This window comes from Meleagris gallopavo, chromosome 2, assembly GCF_000146605.3.
Source record: "Meleagris gallopavo isolate NT-WF06-2002-E0010 breed Aviagen turkey brand Nicholas breeding stock chromosome 2, Turkey_5.1, whole genome shotgun sequence".
Taxonomy (NCBI): Eukaryota; Metazoa; Chordata; class Aves; order Galliformes; family Phasianidae; genus Meleagris; species Meleagris gallopavo.
In genome coordinates, this window is record NC_015012.2 from 108,668,458 (window position 1) to 108,685,627 (window position 17,170).

Here is a 17,170-nt window from a genome sequence, read left to right on the forward strand (position 1 = left end):
ATTTCTCCTGCTGTGGTATCCAGACATCATTCAGCAGCTATCCTGGGCACAACAAGGGCCAGTACCTTCCTCAGGGAAGGAAACTTGCCTCCTTGGGCCGTGTGTTATTCTGTAAGATAGTGACAGCAGCTTTTTTACAAGACCACGTGGCAAAGTGCCTGTTATGCACAGCTTGCAATGGGGCAGGAGAGCTGCAATCCCACAGTTTGCAGGGGGGAACTAAAGCAAAGAGAGGTCATGAGATTTATGCAGTCACAGAGTAGAAGCTTCGGCTCTAGAGATGAGCAGAGACTGGATCAGAACACTTCAGATCCTTTGAGTGTCTGAAGGCAGATGGGGATGAAGGAAGTCATGGCAGAAAGGGGCATCTTTGACACCAACTTCTGTACATTCAAATCAATCTTGGCAAGGTTAGGACAAGCCTTATCAGCCTTTTGCATCTCTACAACTCTACTCATGAAAAGCAAAAGGATCAGTTTTTCCTGTATCAAGATTTCCTAGCTCTTATCTGCTTAAAGCCCATGTATTTTGGAGGAAAGGCTGTGCTGTTATGTGTATTCACACCCCTGTAATGTATGGCAATAAAAAGCCCAACCTGTGAATCCCCATGCTACAGGAATGGCCGATATTTCAGTATGCCCTATCTGTGCCCTGAGGGATCCAAGGACTACTTACAAAGGGTTTGTTAAAAAACACTTTGAAGTATAGGCTTGCTGGCAGTAGGCTGAAATGTGATACCCACATGCCTGGTAAAATCAGGGATTCATAAATCAGAATGCTGTCCCACACTGCTTTCTACACTGCTTTGTTGTCATTTGTACATTGCACACCTGGATTTTTCCTGTCTTCCATACGCCATCTAGCCCTCTAGCTCCAATGGACAAACATTTGATAAAGGTATGTTAGCGTGCTGCTAAAAAATGAGCTTAGCACTCTTCATAGCTAGAGGAACTGCTTTTGATTGAGACTGGATCTTACCTGCAACCTGAACAAAGCAAACAACATCAGAATAAATAAGCTATCACTGGGGACAGCTGCAGAATTTAAGACCCAGCAGGTGGCTTAATCCCTTATATTTCAGGTATGTTCAATCCTCATTTTCACGCTGGATGAACATACTTCTCTCTCTGGAGTCAGCAGGAGCAGCAAGCAACGTGGGGAAGCATTCTTCCCCTGACCTACTTGCAGAGCCAAGCATCAACAGCTGCTTAACAAAAGAAAGAAGGAAATATCTCATTTGGAGCTCCTTGCTAAGGCTCTACCTCATATTCCCAGAGATCTGAAAGGATAAAACCAGGCAAAGATTGCCTTGGGGTAAAAGAACCTCTTCTGACGTAACTCAGAATATCTGCAGCTATATCAGGTGCTCGAGATCACACCTTCCCTCTCATTCTCTCCTCTGTGTGAAGGAGACAGATCAAAATGCTTTGTTCCTCTGACTTGGAAGCTCTTGTATTTTTTGCATTTGATTTCATCTGCTTGGGATAAGCCCATTCCCTCTGTTGCTAATAACAGTCTCTAGCTTTCCAGGCATTGAGGAGTTGTATGCGTAAAATGAAATAGTAAAGGCCATGTAGGAAGTGCATTCCCTGAAGCAGTATTGCCGAGCAGCATACCACAAGCCTCTATTTTTGTTTCTTGTTAAAAAGGTTAACAGCCTTGTTGTTCTGTTTTGGTATTTTGTCCCATTCTTCTTCAGTTTTTACTTCATGGAAACATAAAACCTTGGCTTAACTTGTCTGGCAAAATCCCTGTCACTTATGCAGAGGGCGAGACGTTTGCAAAGCACATCCCTGGCTCGGAAATGCATCTCTTTGCAGGGCTGGCTGCATGCCCGCTTGAGTGGGAGCATTTTTTTCCTAAGCCTGTCTGCAGAGTTCCAGCAGGGCCTGGAGGCTGTGCTTTCGTGGCACTCGGGCCTCTTGCAGCCACGAAGGTGAAGGCATCTCGCCCTCTGCTGGGTGGAAGCACAGTAGTATACAGAGGCCTTGCTCTGTATATGACGATAAGAAATAATGATTGAAATTACCAGCATAGTGCTAACAGAAAAAGCGCAGACTTCTTAAGTGACTGAAATTCACACTGATGTATATCCTAGAGGTGGAGTATGTATGCGATTGTGTGTGGTCGCACTGGGCTTTAAATCAGGAATGATGGGAGAGAGAGAGTTACCAACAGCCCAATGAGGGAGTGGTGGACAGAGCTGACAACCAAAGGGCCTGGAGCTGTTGGAGCCATTAGGATGCTCAGAGGCTGGAATCCCTCTGCTACAGAGATTGGTTGAAAGCTGGCAGTGTTCAGCCTGGAGAAGAGAAGAGAAGGCTGAGAAGGAGAACGTATAGCAGCCTTCAGGTACTAACCCCTAAAGGTTAAGATGGAGACGGACTCTTAGCCAGGGATTTGAAGTGGCAGAACAAGAGGAAATAGCTTTAAGCTAAAAGAAGGTACATGAAAACATAGTAACTATCACAGTTACTATGAAGCCTAGAAGGTGCCTTGAAATACAGCTAAAACCACATCCTATTGTTAATTATTGTCTACTCCTACTGTAAGGCCATACTTTCTTCCTAATGATTCATAACCTTCTGTATTTGTGCTTTAGGGAAATTCACACCACACCAATCATTTTACTTTCACAGTTTTGTTTGTTTGTTTTTTTTCACTGAAAGCTTTTAAATAATGATCAGTACAGTACAAAGCTTAAAACATTACCAATGTTTTCAACAATACAAAGTCAGCAGATGGAAGGTGGGAAGGGGATGGTTAATATCTAACACCCATACCCTTCTCTACTTCCCAGGTGAAAAAAAATACAAACCCTTTTGTCCTTTTGTTTAGTAACAAACAGTGCTTAAAAATAATCTTGTCAGTAAAAAATGTAAATTGCAAGGCACATGAGGAACCCGTCCTTGCCCTGCTACACAAATCACTAGGCAAAAATCCAGGTTTAAGGCAAGTTTAAGGTACCTCTCTCCATCCTCCCCCTTCTGCTCCATACACCAGGGAAATCCTGTCCCCTGTTAAAAACAACCACAGACCAGCAGATAACAAAGAGGCTGCCCCTGGTTCCTTCGGTATAAATCCCTGGAGGTAACAGCATAAGGCACATTGGGATGACTTCTCAGCTGACCTGTGCAGATCCAAGTTGTGAGATCTGCCACAGTACTATCGTAGGACCAGAGATTCTTGAGGGTGAGGACCTTCAGGATTCAAAAAGTGCTTACCTCCCTGCCACCGGGACACCCAGCCCAGCCGTGCCTCCTCAAAGGAGCACCAGGATGGACGAAGCCGTGCTCCAAGCAGCGAGCCCAAAGGAGAAGACCTTGGCAGGCTCTCAGTTTAGCACAGCTGCACTTTTACTTTTTACTTTTACACTTTTACTGTCTCAGAAGCTCTGGTCTCCTCTAGATCAACAGCACAGTTTCTCAGGAGGGCATTGGCAGCCACTTCCCAGTCCCTCCCCTCTTGTGGTTGAACAGAGTGCTCAGCATGTTGAGTTTGCTCAGGTAGGCAGCCAGGTGCATAAGGCATAAGTCCTGGGGTGAAGGAACAAACCTCTTTGTTGGAGGAAGACGAGGAGGATGGAGACAGACACAGGGGAAGCTCCAGTGTAGACAAGTCCCTTAAGACACCAAGGGTGCACCGTCACAGCAGCAGCAATCTGGGTGGCAGTCGCCTGCAAAATTGACCCATCATAGTAATGAGGAAGTCAGCTCCAGGTCTGAGTGCAGGGCCATGCGGGCACATGAGTGGCTTCACTTGAAGGGTACCATGGGGATATGCAGAAACACCACTACTGTCACACCACAGATGATTCAGAAGCAGAAGTTCCACTTCTGCTGTAGCACGGAGATGACATTTGACCAGAAATACCTCGGAAAATTCATGAAGCACCTCCTACTGTGCTGTGAACTGGACAGCATTACTGTAATCATCCTTCTTTAGCCAAGGGCAGGACGTCACATATTTTCACAGCCTTAGAGAAGCAAACGCCCGGGTGACCCCTGTCTTTTGATACCAGTATTACTAAGTGATAACAGCACAGTCTGCTGTTAGCAGCAATGCCCACTCCATCCGTTTTAGTTCAGAACAAAACTGTGGACCAGCCTGTAACTGGCTTATTCTCCATTATCTGCCACAAAAGCAAAGCAAATTTGGCTGTGAGAAGCAGCACCGCTCCTACTGGTCTTCTCCCAAACTGAGAAGAGACCCACATGTGCAGGCAGCACTGCTGGCCAAGTAAGCTGGCTGGATGTTAAAACCAGGAGAAAATTACTGACATTTTTTCAGTAGGGTTGGTTTTCTGCTGGTCCATCTCCCAGCCATTTTCAAGCTCCATAGTCAGATAAACCTCTGTGCAAAAGGTGCAGTGTGAGGAGGTGTAAGTCAATAAGCAGAGTAGGAAATGAAGTCATTACCAATTTCTGAGTGCTCCTAAGCTGGGCTAGATGTGAACAAGGAAGCCTACAGTGATGGGAAAGGGTGGACTAGATGACTTCTCCAAATTTTTCCTGTGATTTCTTCTCTTGTAATCAAAAATTGCTCTCCTCATCCTTTGCACTTAATTTATCAGTTAGGTCAGAGTTTCAGCTTTGTGCACAAAACCTTTTTGTTGTGGCAGCAAGGTACCTATTAATAGGTAGTTTTCAAAGATGTTGTTGTTTGGCCCCCATGCTCTTCCAGCAGCACGGCATTACTTCCTTCAAGCTAATCTTGACCCAGCTAGGAGGCTCTGTAGATAAAAAAGCCGAAGGCAAAACCTTTTTGGGTATTAAATCAGGCATGCATGCACATGCACAAATACATCTCAATAGTTAAAAACCAGATCAAGTGCAGAAATCGGTGCTTGCCTTGACAAATCATATCCCCAGCCCTAAAGTCTTCCTGCTCAATACCAGCAACCACCATTCATTTGCCTGCCCTTGGATTCAGTGAGACAGATCTCTGGCTGGAATTGATCCCACACCTTTCTTGCTTTCAGTGAAGATTTATACATCGTGGTATAGATGTCATGGCATTTGAGGCTTCAGGTCTTCTGTAAGAATACAGCTGGAAGGACTCAGAGATAACTGTGAAAAGTGAGCAGTACGTTCAACAGAAGGTAGGTAGTCTGGAATCTATCTGTATGGGCATCCAGTCCTGTAAGTGCTACTAACTTCAGTGCTACAATATGGCTCCATACCTCAAATATCCCTCCAGCAATTACAGAAGAGGTTCATTTAGCTGAGGACACTGTAAAACAACCCTTCCTGCTCTCTGGACAGGAGTGACTCACAGACACCGGTGTTCCTCACCACTATATTTGCTACTCCACACAAGAACCTCCAAGTTCCGAGGACAAACCCATTCCAAGGTTACAAAAGACCTTAATTCTGTCAACCTGCTCCTGCCTTTTGCCATTCTACCTTCATCTAATGCCGATAAAGACACGCCTGATTCAAAGCCCCATAAGTCGGAGAAGAGCAACCTTGCAGATTCACGGCCATCTTTCCCACAAGGTCTACCAAAGATTGCTTGGCATCCTGAAAAGAACCATTAAGAAGGGAATAAAGACTCCACATCCACTTCACTTTCATCCTCTTTTGGCCATGACCATTCCAGGAGCCCTAGGAGGCCCAGGCCCCAGCTGCTTTCCCATTCCAGACAGATCACACCCAAGTTAGTTCTGTACTGCATGGTCAGAATTGGAGGCCAGTCAGACTCCCATGGCAGATGATATGGAATCAGTCTTTGCAGGAATGTATGAACATGTCACACAGGCAGAAAAAGAGGCACTTCTCTCAACAAATATATTTCCTCTCCCAGTGCCAGCATCTTGAATGCTGATGGTCACAGGAGTGCTCAACCTCTGCCACTGCTACCGAGAAAAGCTACAAAAATCAGCTCCAACCTATTCCAGGGCCAAGTCCTCAAAGGCAAGTAAGCACTTAAAATGGAAAGCAGGAGCCTCTGAAGAGCTGGGACAGCCTGCTTAGCTTTGCTAAGCAGTTTTACCGCGGATGGTGCAATTGTGCAGAAAGAAAAGATACAGATGACCTAACATCCCCAACCAGGGGGTGGCTGGACCACAACAGTGCCTGGCAGACATGGGGGTCAGGTTCAGTTCCAGTTGATTCTAGAGGACTCTAGGTCAAGTCTTGGTCTGCAAGCATACTTTGCTGATGTTACTTCAGCAACCTGCTGTTGAGATACTTCAGGGGGTCATAGATAAAATCTGGTTTAGCTGAGCTGGAGCTGGAAAAGGATTAATCCAGCCACTGTAACACACACCCTTGCAAATGAACCCTAGAAATGAAATCTTACAACTGCCTTTGATGTTAGCAAGTCTCTCCTCAGCCAGCAGAAATGGCAAAACCCAAAGACGTCAACATGTCCACTCGGAGGCCTCATGGTGGGTTCTCCACTGTGCTGTGAGCCCTAGAAAACCCTTCTACAGTTGCACAGCCCCCTGGCTACCATCCTTCACGTTCAGCAAGGTATCTCCCACAGGTTCACTAGAGAGAACAAAGAACCTCTGCCTATTCCAGTATCCTTGGTTAAGTGACTTTTGTGGCTTAAAACACCCCACGTCCCCCTGCATGGCAGAAGGCAGCTCCTGCTGTGAAAATGCATCCAGCATGAAGTATCCAGCCCTCCACCTCAGTCCAAGGTCCAGGTTAGTCACAGTGTGTTAGGCAAATAAGCCAGTTATGCCTCTAAGATGCTATGCCCCTTTTCTTAATATTTTTTTTCTTTTTGGGTGGTGTCATGCCCATCACCTTCACGATTCTCAGGAGTCCTTTTTAGCCAGGATGGCCTTGATCCTGCATCGCAGGATGTAAGCTGTGATGGCACTGCAGGCCACCAAGCCGAAAAAAGAGATGCAGGAGAGATAGATGGAGAAAGGCCCATGTCTTTTTAGGAAGATCTCCTGCCTGTTCTTGTAATCCAAACAAATGGCCTCCAGCTGCGATAGGGTGCAGATAGCCAGGAAGGTGTGGAAGATCTGGTGGGCATGGCCAATGATATCACAGGAGCCAGGGAAGTACTTCTCAGGAACCGGGCAGGAGAAGAAATAAGCACTGATAAGGAAAAACAGTATCTGGTACGTGTGGTACCAAGCAGCATCTTCCTCACAGCCCCCCAGGTGACACACGACCACCCGGTGAGCGACAGGACTGATATCCAAGATGAAGGCCAGCCCGGCTGGGATCACCTGGCACATTTTCCTCATGATGGGGTAAGGCCGTCGGTACCGGTATTTGGCGTAGCAACATCCAGCACATGACAGCCAGCCACAGAAAGCAGCTGCCGGGAGGAAGAAAAGCCAGAATTTGTCATACCACGCTTGGTCGGAGCTGTAGTAGAAGTGGGCCAGGGCACTACCGTACTGGTAGGTGCTGACTCCGACGTAGTCCACGAAGTAGAAAGTGTAGTGGTACAGCTCTGACTTGGACTGCAGCAGGTGGGCCAGGAGGCTGCAGGTCAGGTAGGTGACAGAGGAGAGGACAAAGATGAGCAAAGGCAAAGACCAAGCATCCAGGGGTAGTTGCTCGCCCTCCACAAATGCTTTGAACCTCAGCAGCACGGCCAGCGCCGCCAGGAGATGAGTCCAAACATTCACCACCTCGTTGTGCTTCTGGAAGAGGCTGAGGAAGTAGTACCTCCAGTCCTGCCCAGTGGGACGGTACCCGGCGTGGATGTACGGCTCACGGAAAAGCTGTGGCACTTCTCCCTCTGGGACGGTGCACGGCATCTTGGGGAAGCCATCCTCCAGCAGGCGGGGAAGGCGGCTGAGCTGCGGCCCGCTGAGGGACAACGTGCTGAGGCGCTCCAGGATGGCCGTCATCATGGGGGAACGTCGTCCTCGTGCCCTGCAGGAAGGACAGAGGGAGGAAATGTTAATGGGAATGTACTGGGAGAAGAGCGTGGTAGTGCTGCTGGGTGAGATACAGCACGGTGAAAATATCAGGAAGAATTTATCCTCAGAAAGAATGGTGATGCACAGGAACAGGATGCCCAGGGAGGTGGTGGGTCACCATCCCCGGAGGTGTTCAGGAACCGTGGAGATGTGAGGAACATGGTCTGTGAGCATGGCGGGGTGGGCTGCAGTCGGACTCGGTAATTGCAGAGGTCTTTTCCAAACTTCATGATTCTATGGTGATATCAAGATGCAGGCCCTGCCTGGAGAGGCAAAGGGCTTTTCTTGACTTGGCAGACCTAAATTCAGCATGGAGGAGGATGTCTCTGTGGTTCGGCCTAGATTAGATAGAAGCAGAAACAATGACATCCTGCCCTTAGTCCCCACCTCCTTGGCAGTCTCATGGGACATGTTTAGGGCTAGCTGCCAGTAAGAGGGTGCAAGAAGCAGTTAGGGGAGATTTAATAGTTCCGGAGAGATTTAGACTGGATATAAGCAGTTTTTTTTTTTTTACAATAAGTGTAGTGAAGCACTGGAACAGAGTGCTGGGTGCCCCATCCCTGGAGGGACCCAAGGTCAGGCTGGATAGGGCTCTGAGCACCTGATGCAGCTGTAGGCATCCCTGTTCATTGCAGGGAGTAGGACCATATGGCCTTTAAATGTCCCTTCCAACTCAAATGATTCTATGATTCTAAAGCACCTGTGGAGGGGGTTTTTGACATTTTCAGCCAAAACAAACCACTCAGGGACAAAACTAGGACATAATGATTGATCTAAGGGTAACTTGCTTTTCTTTAAGTGGATTTGCAACCAAATCCTGGAGGCTACAAATAAGGCTGGCTTCCCTGCCACATAATTTACAGATGGGTTGCATGCCCAGGGCTGCAGCAATCAGTTGGGCAGAGGGGAAAGGAGAGAATTCCACAGCCCTCATCTCCCCCTATGGAAGAGGCAGCAGGACTGGGAGATGTTAGTGAAATGAGAGGAGCTGGGCTAGATAACCTTGCAGTGTTGACTTCACCCCTAATAACCTGTTTCCCTTCCACCCAAGATGCTTCTCTTCCCAGCTGGCATTTACATTACATTAAAAAAAAAAAAAGAAGAAGAAAAAAGAACTCATCACACACGACTGTACTTAGACTGAATTTGATGCTGATGGACCAGACTTTGTACTCGTGTCCAGCAACACAAGCATATTTGCAGGACTGGGGCTGGACTCCTAAGCTCATATACACCCAAGTGCATAGAGACGACCAGAAAATAAGTAAATGGTAATGAGTATTTTGCATGAGTGTGGGAAATGCTTTATTTTTCTTTTGTAGCATCTGCTGTGAAAGGCAGAGGACTAGTCTAAGCAGATACACACCAGGAGGCCCTCAGCAAACTGGGGACACCGTATGATGTTAAAAACCAAGAGGAAGTGAAAGCAGAGATGGGAGCTGACAAACAGTCCCAGGGTGAGATAGCACAAAGAGCCAAGTCTGAGCAGACTCTGCACTGGCTTGCAAGTCCCACTTCCCCTCACAACTCAAAGCTTCTGATAACAGACAAAACATTTTCACTTTACTTCCTTGTTCTAGCAGATGGGATCTGTCATAACTGACATTACTGCATTTTCCAGCCAGTTCTTTCTCCTCGTGCTTTCCAGGCTTTCTTCGTTAGCATCTCTCAGGCCTGTTTGGTTTTTTTCCTTTTTTTGCCACAGAGAAAGTGGCTGCTGTGTCTGCTGGAGCCACCCTACAAGAGTTGGAAGGGAACGTGGTTCCTAAAATGGAGTAATTTAGTGTCACAGCTGTGCAAAGCTGAAGGCAGGGCCCTCACTGAGGGTTTGACATTGGCAGATTCCCTTTATTCCTGTCCTAAGGGGGTAGACCCATGATGGGACATGTGCTTCATCCAGCAGCTTGTCTATTCCTAGGGGATACGTGCCAAAATTTGGGAAGGCAGATTTGAACTCTGAGAGAATAGCGTGAAAAATGGACAACACTCCCCGTCCCCAGTTCCAATCAAGGTACATTCATTTGATACAGTCTGTTCCGACTCCTTATTGCTGATGGAGAAAGAAAAAACTCATTCATTCAACTTAATCTAGACCTCAGCTTCAGGATAAAGCAGAGCCCAGGCAAGGAGAGCAGCATTGCAATACTTTCCCTCTATTGCTCTATATGAATGCTGTTCTAGCTACAAGTACACAGCACAAGACTACATGGGCTGCTGTGGGGAAAGCTAACTCCAGACCCAATACCAGGTTAATGGTTGGACTTGATGATCTTGAAAGTCTTTTCCAACCTCAGTGGTTCTCTGATCCTGTATCTCCTGTGGATGAGCTGGGCAGGACTTGAGGCTGAGCACAATGTGGTGGGAAGGGCAGGAAGGTTTTATGCACGTTCGACTGAGATGATGTTTGACTTCCTGGTCTAGATGCAAAGAGGCTACATGAAGCCTGTTTGTATTCACCTCCCCAGGCAGGCTCTGCAAAACCCCCCATGAACTGGTGGTGTCTCTCCAGCACAGGCAGTTTCGAGCTATGGAAAGCAGCTTCTCAGGGTTTTGAGCACAATCCCATGACCCAGTCATGACGATCCATTTTGCAGCAGCATGTCTGCTTCAAGGACAGGCTCTCTTGGGTCAGCATGCATCATGTAGAGCCCCAACCCATTGCCAGTCATTGCAAACACCACCAGGCTGCCCGGGTACTGCAGCAGCTGATTGCATCTATTTGCCTAGGCATCTGCTGCCTCCAGATGATGTGGAAGGGTGTGAGTATGGACTCTGAAATGCTTTGGGTATCCTAAACTCATCTACCTGTCTGTCCACCTGCTCTCATGTGTTCGCCTCTCACAGAATTTGCTCTGATATGACCCAAGCAAGAGGGCTTACCATAAAACTGTCCAAATTGGAAGAGACTTTTAAGGAAGGGCCCACTCCCTGCACTGAGCAGGGACACCCACAGCTCCACCAGTGCTCAGAACCCATCCAGCCTGACCTTGGCTGTCTGCAGGGATGGGGCACCACTGCCTCTTTCTGCAACCTGTGCTCGTGCCTTACAACACTTATGACAAAGAAACTTTTCCCAATTTAAATTTCCCTTCTTTTAGTCTGAACCATTTCCCTCTGTCCTATCACCTAACTTCCAGCATTTGCTCTGATATAACCCAAGCATGATGGCTTAAACTCCATCGCCCAGCATCCCTTTAACTAAGCATGGTCCAAGGGTCTGGGTTTCCTGCAGGGGGTTCAGTGCTGCATCTTCACCTCAACTCATCCCAGCACAATGCTGCAAAACCCTCCAGAAAGGTGCATAAGCACCAAAATTGGTGCTTGTGATGACAAGGTGCAGGGAGAAAGGGCTCCCAGAGTTCCCCAAAAGAGACAAACACTCGTGCTGACACCGGGAGATCAGAAACTGAAAAACCTGGACAAAGCTTGGATTGCACAAGCAAAAAGCAGGGTGCAAGGATGCAGATGGATGCAAGGGGCATGCTGTGATTTCCACTACCCCTGGCATGCCTGCTTTGCATGTTGATGAGCATATGAAAGGGACAGCAGCATCTGTACCAGGCACAGGCTGGCTCTGGCTTGCACACCAGGATTTTGCCATGGTCTCATCCTGGATACAGCAAGCATCACCCTTGAGCAGTGCTAGGGGAAGGCTGGGCACTGAGAGGACTGAGGAGCGCTAGGGGAAGGCTGGGAACTGAGAGAAGAGATTCTTCCTGGCTGGGAAACGCCAGGTTTTACAGTGCAGAGGGAGGAGCAGACATTTTCAAGCTAACAGTCCGAAATCACAAGAAACACATGCGGTGCTCAGACAAACAGTGAGTAAATCAGGAATCCGGCAGGCTTATTTTAAACCAAACTTGTGACACCGAGAAGCGAGAACAAGTTGGCAATTTCCAGCCGTCATGTGATGGACAAAGCAACGAGCAATTAAAGAAAAGGGAGAGAGAAGGGGAATGAGAACAAAAAAAAAAGAGAGAGAGAGAGAAACCCCAAGGTCAGCACTGGCTGTTTTGCGTTCACAGAGCCCCTATTCTTTCCCTCCCGCGGGGGTGTCGGAGCAGCTGAAAGCCACATTCATCAGCAGGGCGCCTCGCTGCCATCCCCTCCTCACCCCCATCTCCGGGGGATTCACTGATTTTGGCTGCTCCCAATTAAAAGCAACCAAGTATCGTTTGTTCAGGGACGGAGCTGCCAGGAGGGGGTGAACGGTGGCCAGGCGGGATCATTGCAGCCACAATACGAACCGCGGCCCAGAGGAGGAACGATCCCGTTCCAATTTTCTCTCCCTTTCTTCAAAAGTAATTGGAAACTCGAGCTTTTTCCCAGCTCTTTTGCTTTTGGTCACAGTCTAATGGAAGGGTTTGAATGAGAAGATTTCCTGCAGGGTACGGCTGATTTTCCCACCAGCCCGGCCTCGGTGTTAACTCTGTAAGTCAGCCTGTAGCAGCTCGATGTATTGGCTTGCAGGATGCTGTGTGGGCATCAGGCATTGACACATGCACATCTGCTTCCAGACAGGCAGCAATGCCTGGGAAACAAAGCAGAGGGATCCAGAGAACTGAGCCCTGGGGAAGTCTTTAACAAATGCACTGCATTTATAAAGAAAAGTGGTTGTACATGGCATGAAAGTAACAACAAATTCCTGAATTCCACTCCTCTGAGAGCTGTGCGAAAGCCCATCAGCTGCACCACAGGTTGCTGTTTTGGAAAGGTTCCACCAGAGATGAGAAATGGAGATCCTAGAATGGCTCATAGCAGCAATTCTGCATCCACTCAGCACTATCAGAAAAGTGGAGGTCCCCCAAGAGCTCAGATGTTCTGCAAATTGGGTTTTCACCTCCCAGTATTAAATGAGGATACAAATCATAGACTCATAGAATCACAGAAAATCCTCATCTGCCTGAACAGAGCTAGGTATTGTGCTCCTAATGTGCTGCTGTAACACACCAGGCCATGCTGGGACTGCAGAACAGAACACTGCACTGAATGTTTTATTTTCCTTGACACGTTTGTGTGCCCAGTTACATCCACATCAGCCCAATAGTTGTGTTAGGAGTACTCAGCCAACAAGGACTCTGTACGGGTCGGGATGCTTTGGAAAGAAACTGGTGATATAGAATCATAGGACCATCTAAGCTGGAAAATACCTTCAAGATAATCAAATCATAGAATCACAGAATGGTTTGGGTTGGCAAGGACCCACCCAGCTCCTGCTGTGGGCAGGGACACCTCCCACAGCCCAGGCTGCCCACAGCCCCATCCATGGCCTCGGGCACTGCCAGCAATGGGGCATCCACAGCTCTCTGGGAGGCAGTGCCAGTGTCTCGTTGCCCTCAGTGTGGAGGATTACTTCTTTCCATCCAATCTATTTCTCCCCTCTTTTAGTTTAAGGCCATTACTTCTGGTCCTATGACTACACTTTCTGACAGTGTCCTTTCCACCTTCCCTGTAGGCCCCTTTAGCTATTGGAAGGTCACAATGAGAACTCCCCAAAGACTTCTCCAGACTGAATATACTCAGGTCTCAGCCTGTCCCCATAGGACAGGTGCTCTACCCTCTGAGCATCTTCACGTCCTCCTCTGAATGCGCTCCAACAGCTCCACATCCTTGTGCTGGGGCCCAGAGCTGTACGCAGTGCTTCAGCTTGGATCTCACAAGGCCCCACCACCAAGTCCAACCATCAACCTTACCTACTGAATCCTATCACTAAACCATGTCTCTTAGTGATGTTATGGTGGAGTCACCGTCCCTGGAGGTGTTCCAGAACTGTGGACACGTGGCACCGAAGGATGTGGTCAGCAAGCATGGTGGGGATGGGCTTACAGTTGACTTAGGGCTCTTAGAGATGATCAACCTTAATGATTCTACAATTCACTGGAGACCTTGAAGGGCAAGCTGGAAAGTAACCTGAATTCTGCTCAGAAGCAAAGTAACCTAATGAAAATTTCACAGAGTATAGCCCAAATTCTACCTTTCTGTATATACTCACGGCACAGAGCTGAAGCAGGGTTTGTCCAAGTTTGTGTTAATTGGGAGGTTAATGCCTGATGATGACAGGACAGCATCCATTGAGGACAGTAGGAGATGGCAGGGTTCCCTTGCTGCTGGTGGTGGCATCTCCCCTGCAATTCCTGGTCAGAAAGCAGCTGGGCTGGCTGCCCGTTGAACTGTGCAGAGCCATGAGTGCCTCTCAACGTGAGCTCAGCACTGCCTGCACCTTGGGCTGGATCCAGGGGATGAGAGCAGCAGGGACAGCAGCGTGAGCACTGAGCTCAGTAGGGATGGAGCAACAAGTTCTGCAGCAAAGTGTTGGGGACACAGCACCCTGCAAGGTCCCGAGGTATGCTGGGCACCCAACGTTAGGAAACCAAAGACTTGGATGTAGGATTTATTATAGACTTGAACCCAGAGCCAGGGTTGGAAGGGACTCTGGAGATCATCTAGCCCAACTCCCCACCAAAGCACTTCCCTACAGTAAATTACACAGGAAAGCATCCAGGTCGGTTCTGAATATCTCCAGAGAAGGAGACTCCACCACTTGTCTGGGCAGTCTGTGCCAGTGCTCCATCACCCACAAAGTAAAGTTGTCTTTCTACATGTTTGTATGGAACTCCCTATGTCCCAGTTTGTGCCCACTGCCCTTTGTTCTGTCACTGGGCACCACTGAAAAGAGCCTGGCCCCACGCACTTGACTCCCACACTTTAGATATTGATAAGCACTGATAAGGTCCCTCCTCAGTCTTTTCTCCAGACTGAACAGCCCCAGGGCTCTCAACCTTTCCTCATACAGGAGATGCTCCGACCCCCTCCGCTGGACTCTCTCCAGCAGTTCCCTGTCTGTCTTGAGCTGAGGAGCCCAGAACTGGACACAGTGCTCCAGATGTGGTCTCCCCAGGGCAGAGCAGAGGGGAGGATCACCTCCCTCTCCCCACTGACCACACTCTGTGCCATGCACCTCAGGAAACCACTGGCCTTCATGGCTACCAGGGCACACTGCAGGCTCACAGCCAACCAAGACACTGAGATTCTTCTCCGCAGAGCTCCTTTCCTGGAGCTCAGCTCTAACCTGTACTGATGTATGCAAGTCAACTTGCCCTTGTTGAACCCCATCAGGTTCCTCTCTGTCAACTCTCAGCCTGCCCACATCTCTGTGAATGGCAGCACGGCCTTCTGCTGTGTCAGCCACTCCTCCGAGCTCTGTATCATCAGCAAAATTGCTGAGGTTGCATTCTATCCCTCCATCCAGGTCATTGATGAAGATGTTGAATGAGACCAGACGCACAGGTTTTTCTATCTGACCTCACTACACCTTTGTTCTTTGCCCTTTCTAGATTTGCTCACCAGTTTCTTCCCCCTACCCACCCACCCACAAAACTTTCAGGTAGGTGCGAGATATCAGGGAGCAGCCTGCACCCACCAGGTGGAGCACCCTGACCTACTGCCTACTTGGGCTCACCAGCACGGAAACAAGAGCAAAGCACACTCCCCATCAGTGACCTGTGTCTGCCACATATTTGCACACTCCTGGCACAGTTTTGTTGTAGCCACCCACATGCAATTTGGGAACTCCACCTTGCTTTAGAGCGAACAGGGTTTAGGCATGCAGGCAGCTGTACCCTGCCAGCGAGCTGTCATTCAGTCATGCAGTGATGGAGTGGGGTGGCTGACCTGACCTGCTTCACACGCCAGCACTGGATTGAGCTGAATGGTGCCACAGAAATGCCCATTTTTTCTCCCCACGGGCTGAAAAGGAAATTTGGATTTGTTTCAACCACATTTTGCTTTCACAACTTACATCTCCTCCTGCCACGTCTGTGCAGCATCCTTCCCTCCCAACGCTGTGCACACAGCATCCCTGGGGCCTCTTTGCCACAAAAGCATTGCTAGAAGATATCTCAGGCTGAGGCTGCTTAACTTTACTACAAACAAGCCATCACCCACAAAGCCTGATGCTCAAAAACATTTTGAAGGCAGCAGATTTTCAAGCTTGGCTCATCAGAAAAAAATGCCCGTCCATCACGTGCGGCACCATCGCTGATGTGAGCAGGGAGAGAGGCAGCAAGCAGAGCCTGCAGCTGTGTGCCAGCCCTGGAGCTGTGAGCTGCTGTCCTCCCTTCACTCCAAGTCCTTATCCACGTCCTCTGAGGTGAGCAGAGATGCCCCTTCAGCTGCACACAAAGCCTCCAGCAATGGCAAGTGAGGAGCAGATGGCTGACTTCCCCCTGCAAACGTGGGATGCTAGGGATTTGCTAGGGCAAAATTAAAGCATATGCGCCTGGGGGACATAAGGTATGGCCACCAGCTTGCAGATCTCATATGCAGCCCCATAAATCACGGCTCCTAGCAGCCTTCCAGGGCAACGCGTTCTTTCTGTGCTCTGGGTTTGCTGCACAGAGGGACACAACCATCTCCTTGGCTCCAGGCACAGCTTCAACGTAAATACATACAAGCAGCAACGCCTGCAGAACGGCGATTCCCCTCAGGCCAGGGCTGTTAAAAAACAGCACCTTTGTGGGAGGAAATGTGCAAAGGCGTGCGGTTGGGCTCAGCAGGGCCGTGCTTCTAGGAATTGTTTGTGATACGCTGCACCCCTCCGAGCTGAGCTGAGAGCTGGAGCAGTGTGCTTGGCAGCTCGCCGTCCCCTCCATGCCCCAGCAGCGAGCACAAACAGCCCCGCAGCCCGCATTCCTCTCTCCAGGGCATCCAAATGTTCTTTCTCATGACCTTTCCATGACTGCAGCATCGCGGCGTCGCCCACGTCCTCATCCTCAGCCCTTCGGATTGCTGGCCATGCAGTGATCTCCCAGCTAAGTGCCCCTCCGGCATGGAGGGGTACCTCATAGAATGGTTTGAGTAGGAAGGAACCCTTCAAGGCCATCTGTCCCACTCCCTGCACTGAACAGGGACACCCACAGCTCCATCAGTGCTCAGAGCCCATTCAACCTGACCGTGGCTGTCTGCAGGGACGGGGCACCGCCGCCTCTCCGTGCAACCTGTGTCAGCGCTTCGGTGAACTCATTTCCCAGCCCCAACCATCCCACAGCACCCAACAGCCGAGCCACATCTCCATCCCACGGTGCAGAATAAAGACACCTGCAATCCCCCTGCAGAAGCGAGATGCTCACCTAGGGCAAACCCAACGCCCTCAGAATACAGCCCGACGAGCAAAACCCCCAAAACCATCACGGCGGAACCTGAAGCGGTTCTACTCCCTCTCCCTTCGCTTCACGTTCGCCACGAAGCCCGCTGTCCCCGCACTCACCGCAC

At 49.1% G+C, this 17,170-nt stretch overlaps 1 protein-coding gene across 2 annotated transcripts; it reads right to left on the reverse strand.

Annotated features, from left to right (window-relative positions):
* Nucleotides 1-2,625: 2,625 nt before the first annotated feature.
* On the reverse strand, nucleotides 2,626-17,162 carry PAQR8 (progestin and adipoQ receptor family member 8). 2 transcript variants are annotated; one of them, XM_010708168.3, is made up of 2 exons: nucleotides 17,029-17,162; nucleotides 2,626-7,853 (listed from the first exon to the last, which is right to left on the reverse strand). In XM_010708168.3, the coding sequence occupies exon 2, from the start codon at nucleotides 7,829-7,831 to the stop codon at nucleotides 6,770-6,772; it is 1,062 nt and encodes a 353-aa protein (XP_010706470.1). In that variant the 5' UTR covers nucleotides 7,832-7,853; nucleotides 17,029-17,162; the 3' UTR covers nucleotides 2,626-6,769. The 2 variants fall into 2 exon arrangements, with proteins under 2 accessions (XP_010706470.1, XP_010706471.1); XM_010708169.3 differs by lacking the exon at nucleotides 17,029-17,162 and adding an exon at nucleotides 15,577-16,966.
* Between the last annotated feature and the right edge of the window lie 8 nt (nucleotides 17,163-17,170).

Excerpts from the sequence above, each read along its gene's own strand:
- PAQR8 (XM_010708168.3), bottom strand. The coding sequence starts at position 7,831 with ATGATGACGGCCATCCTGGAGCGCCTCAGCACGTTGTCCCTCAGCGGG.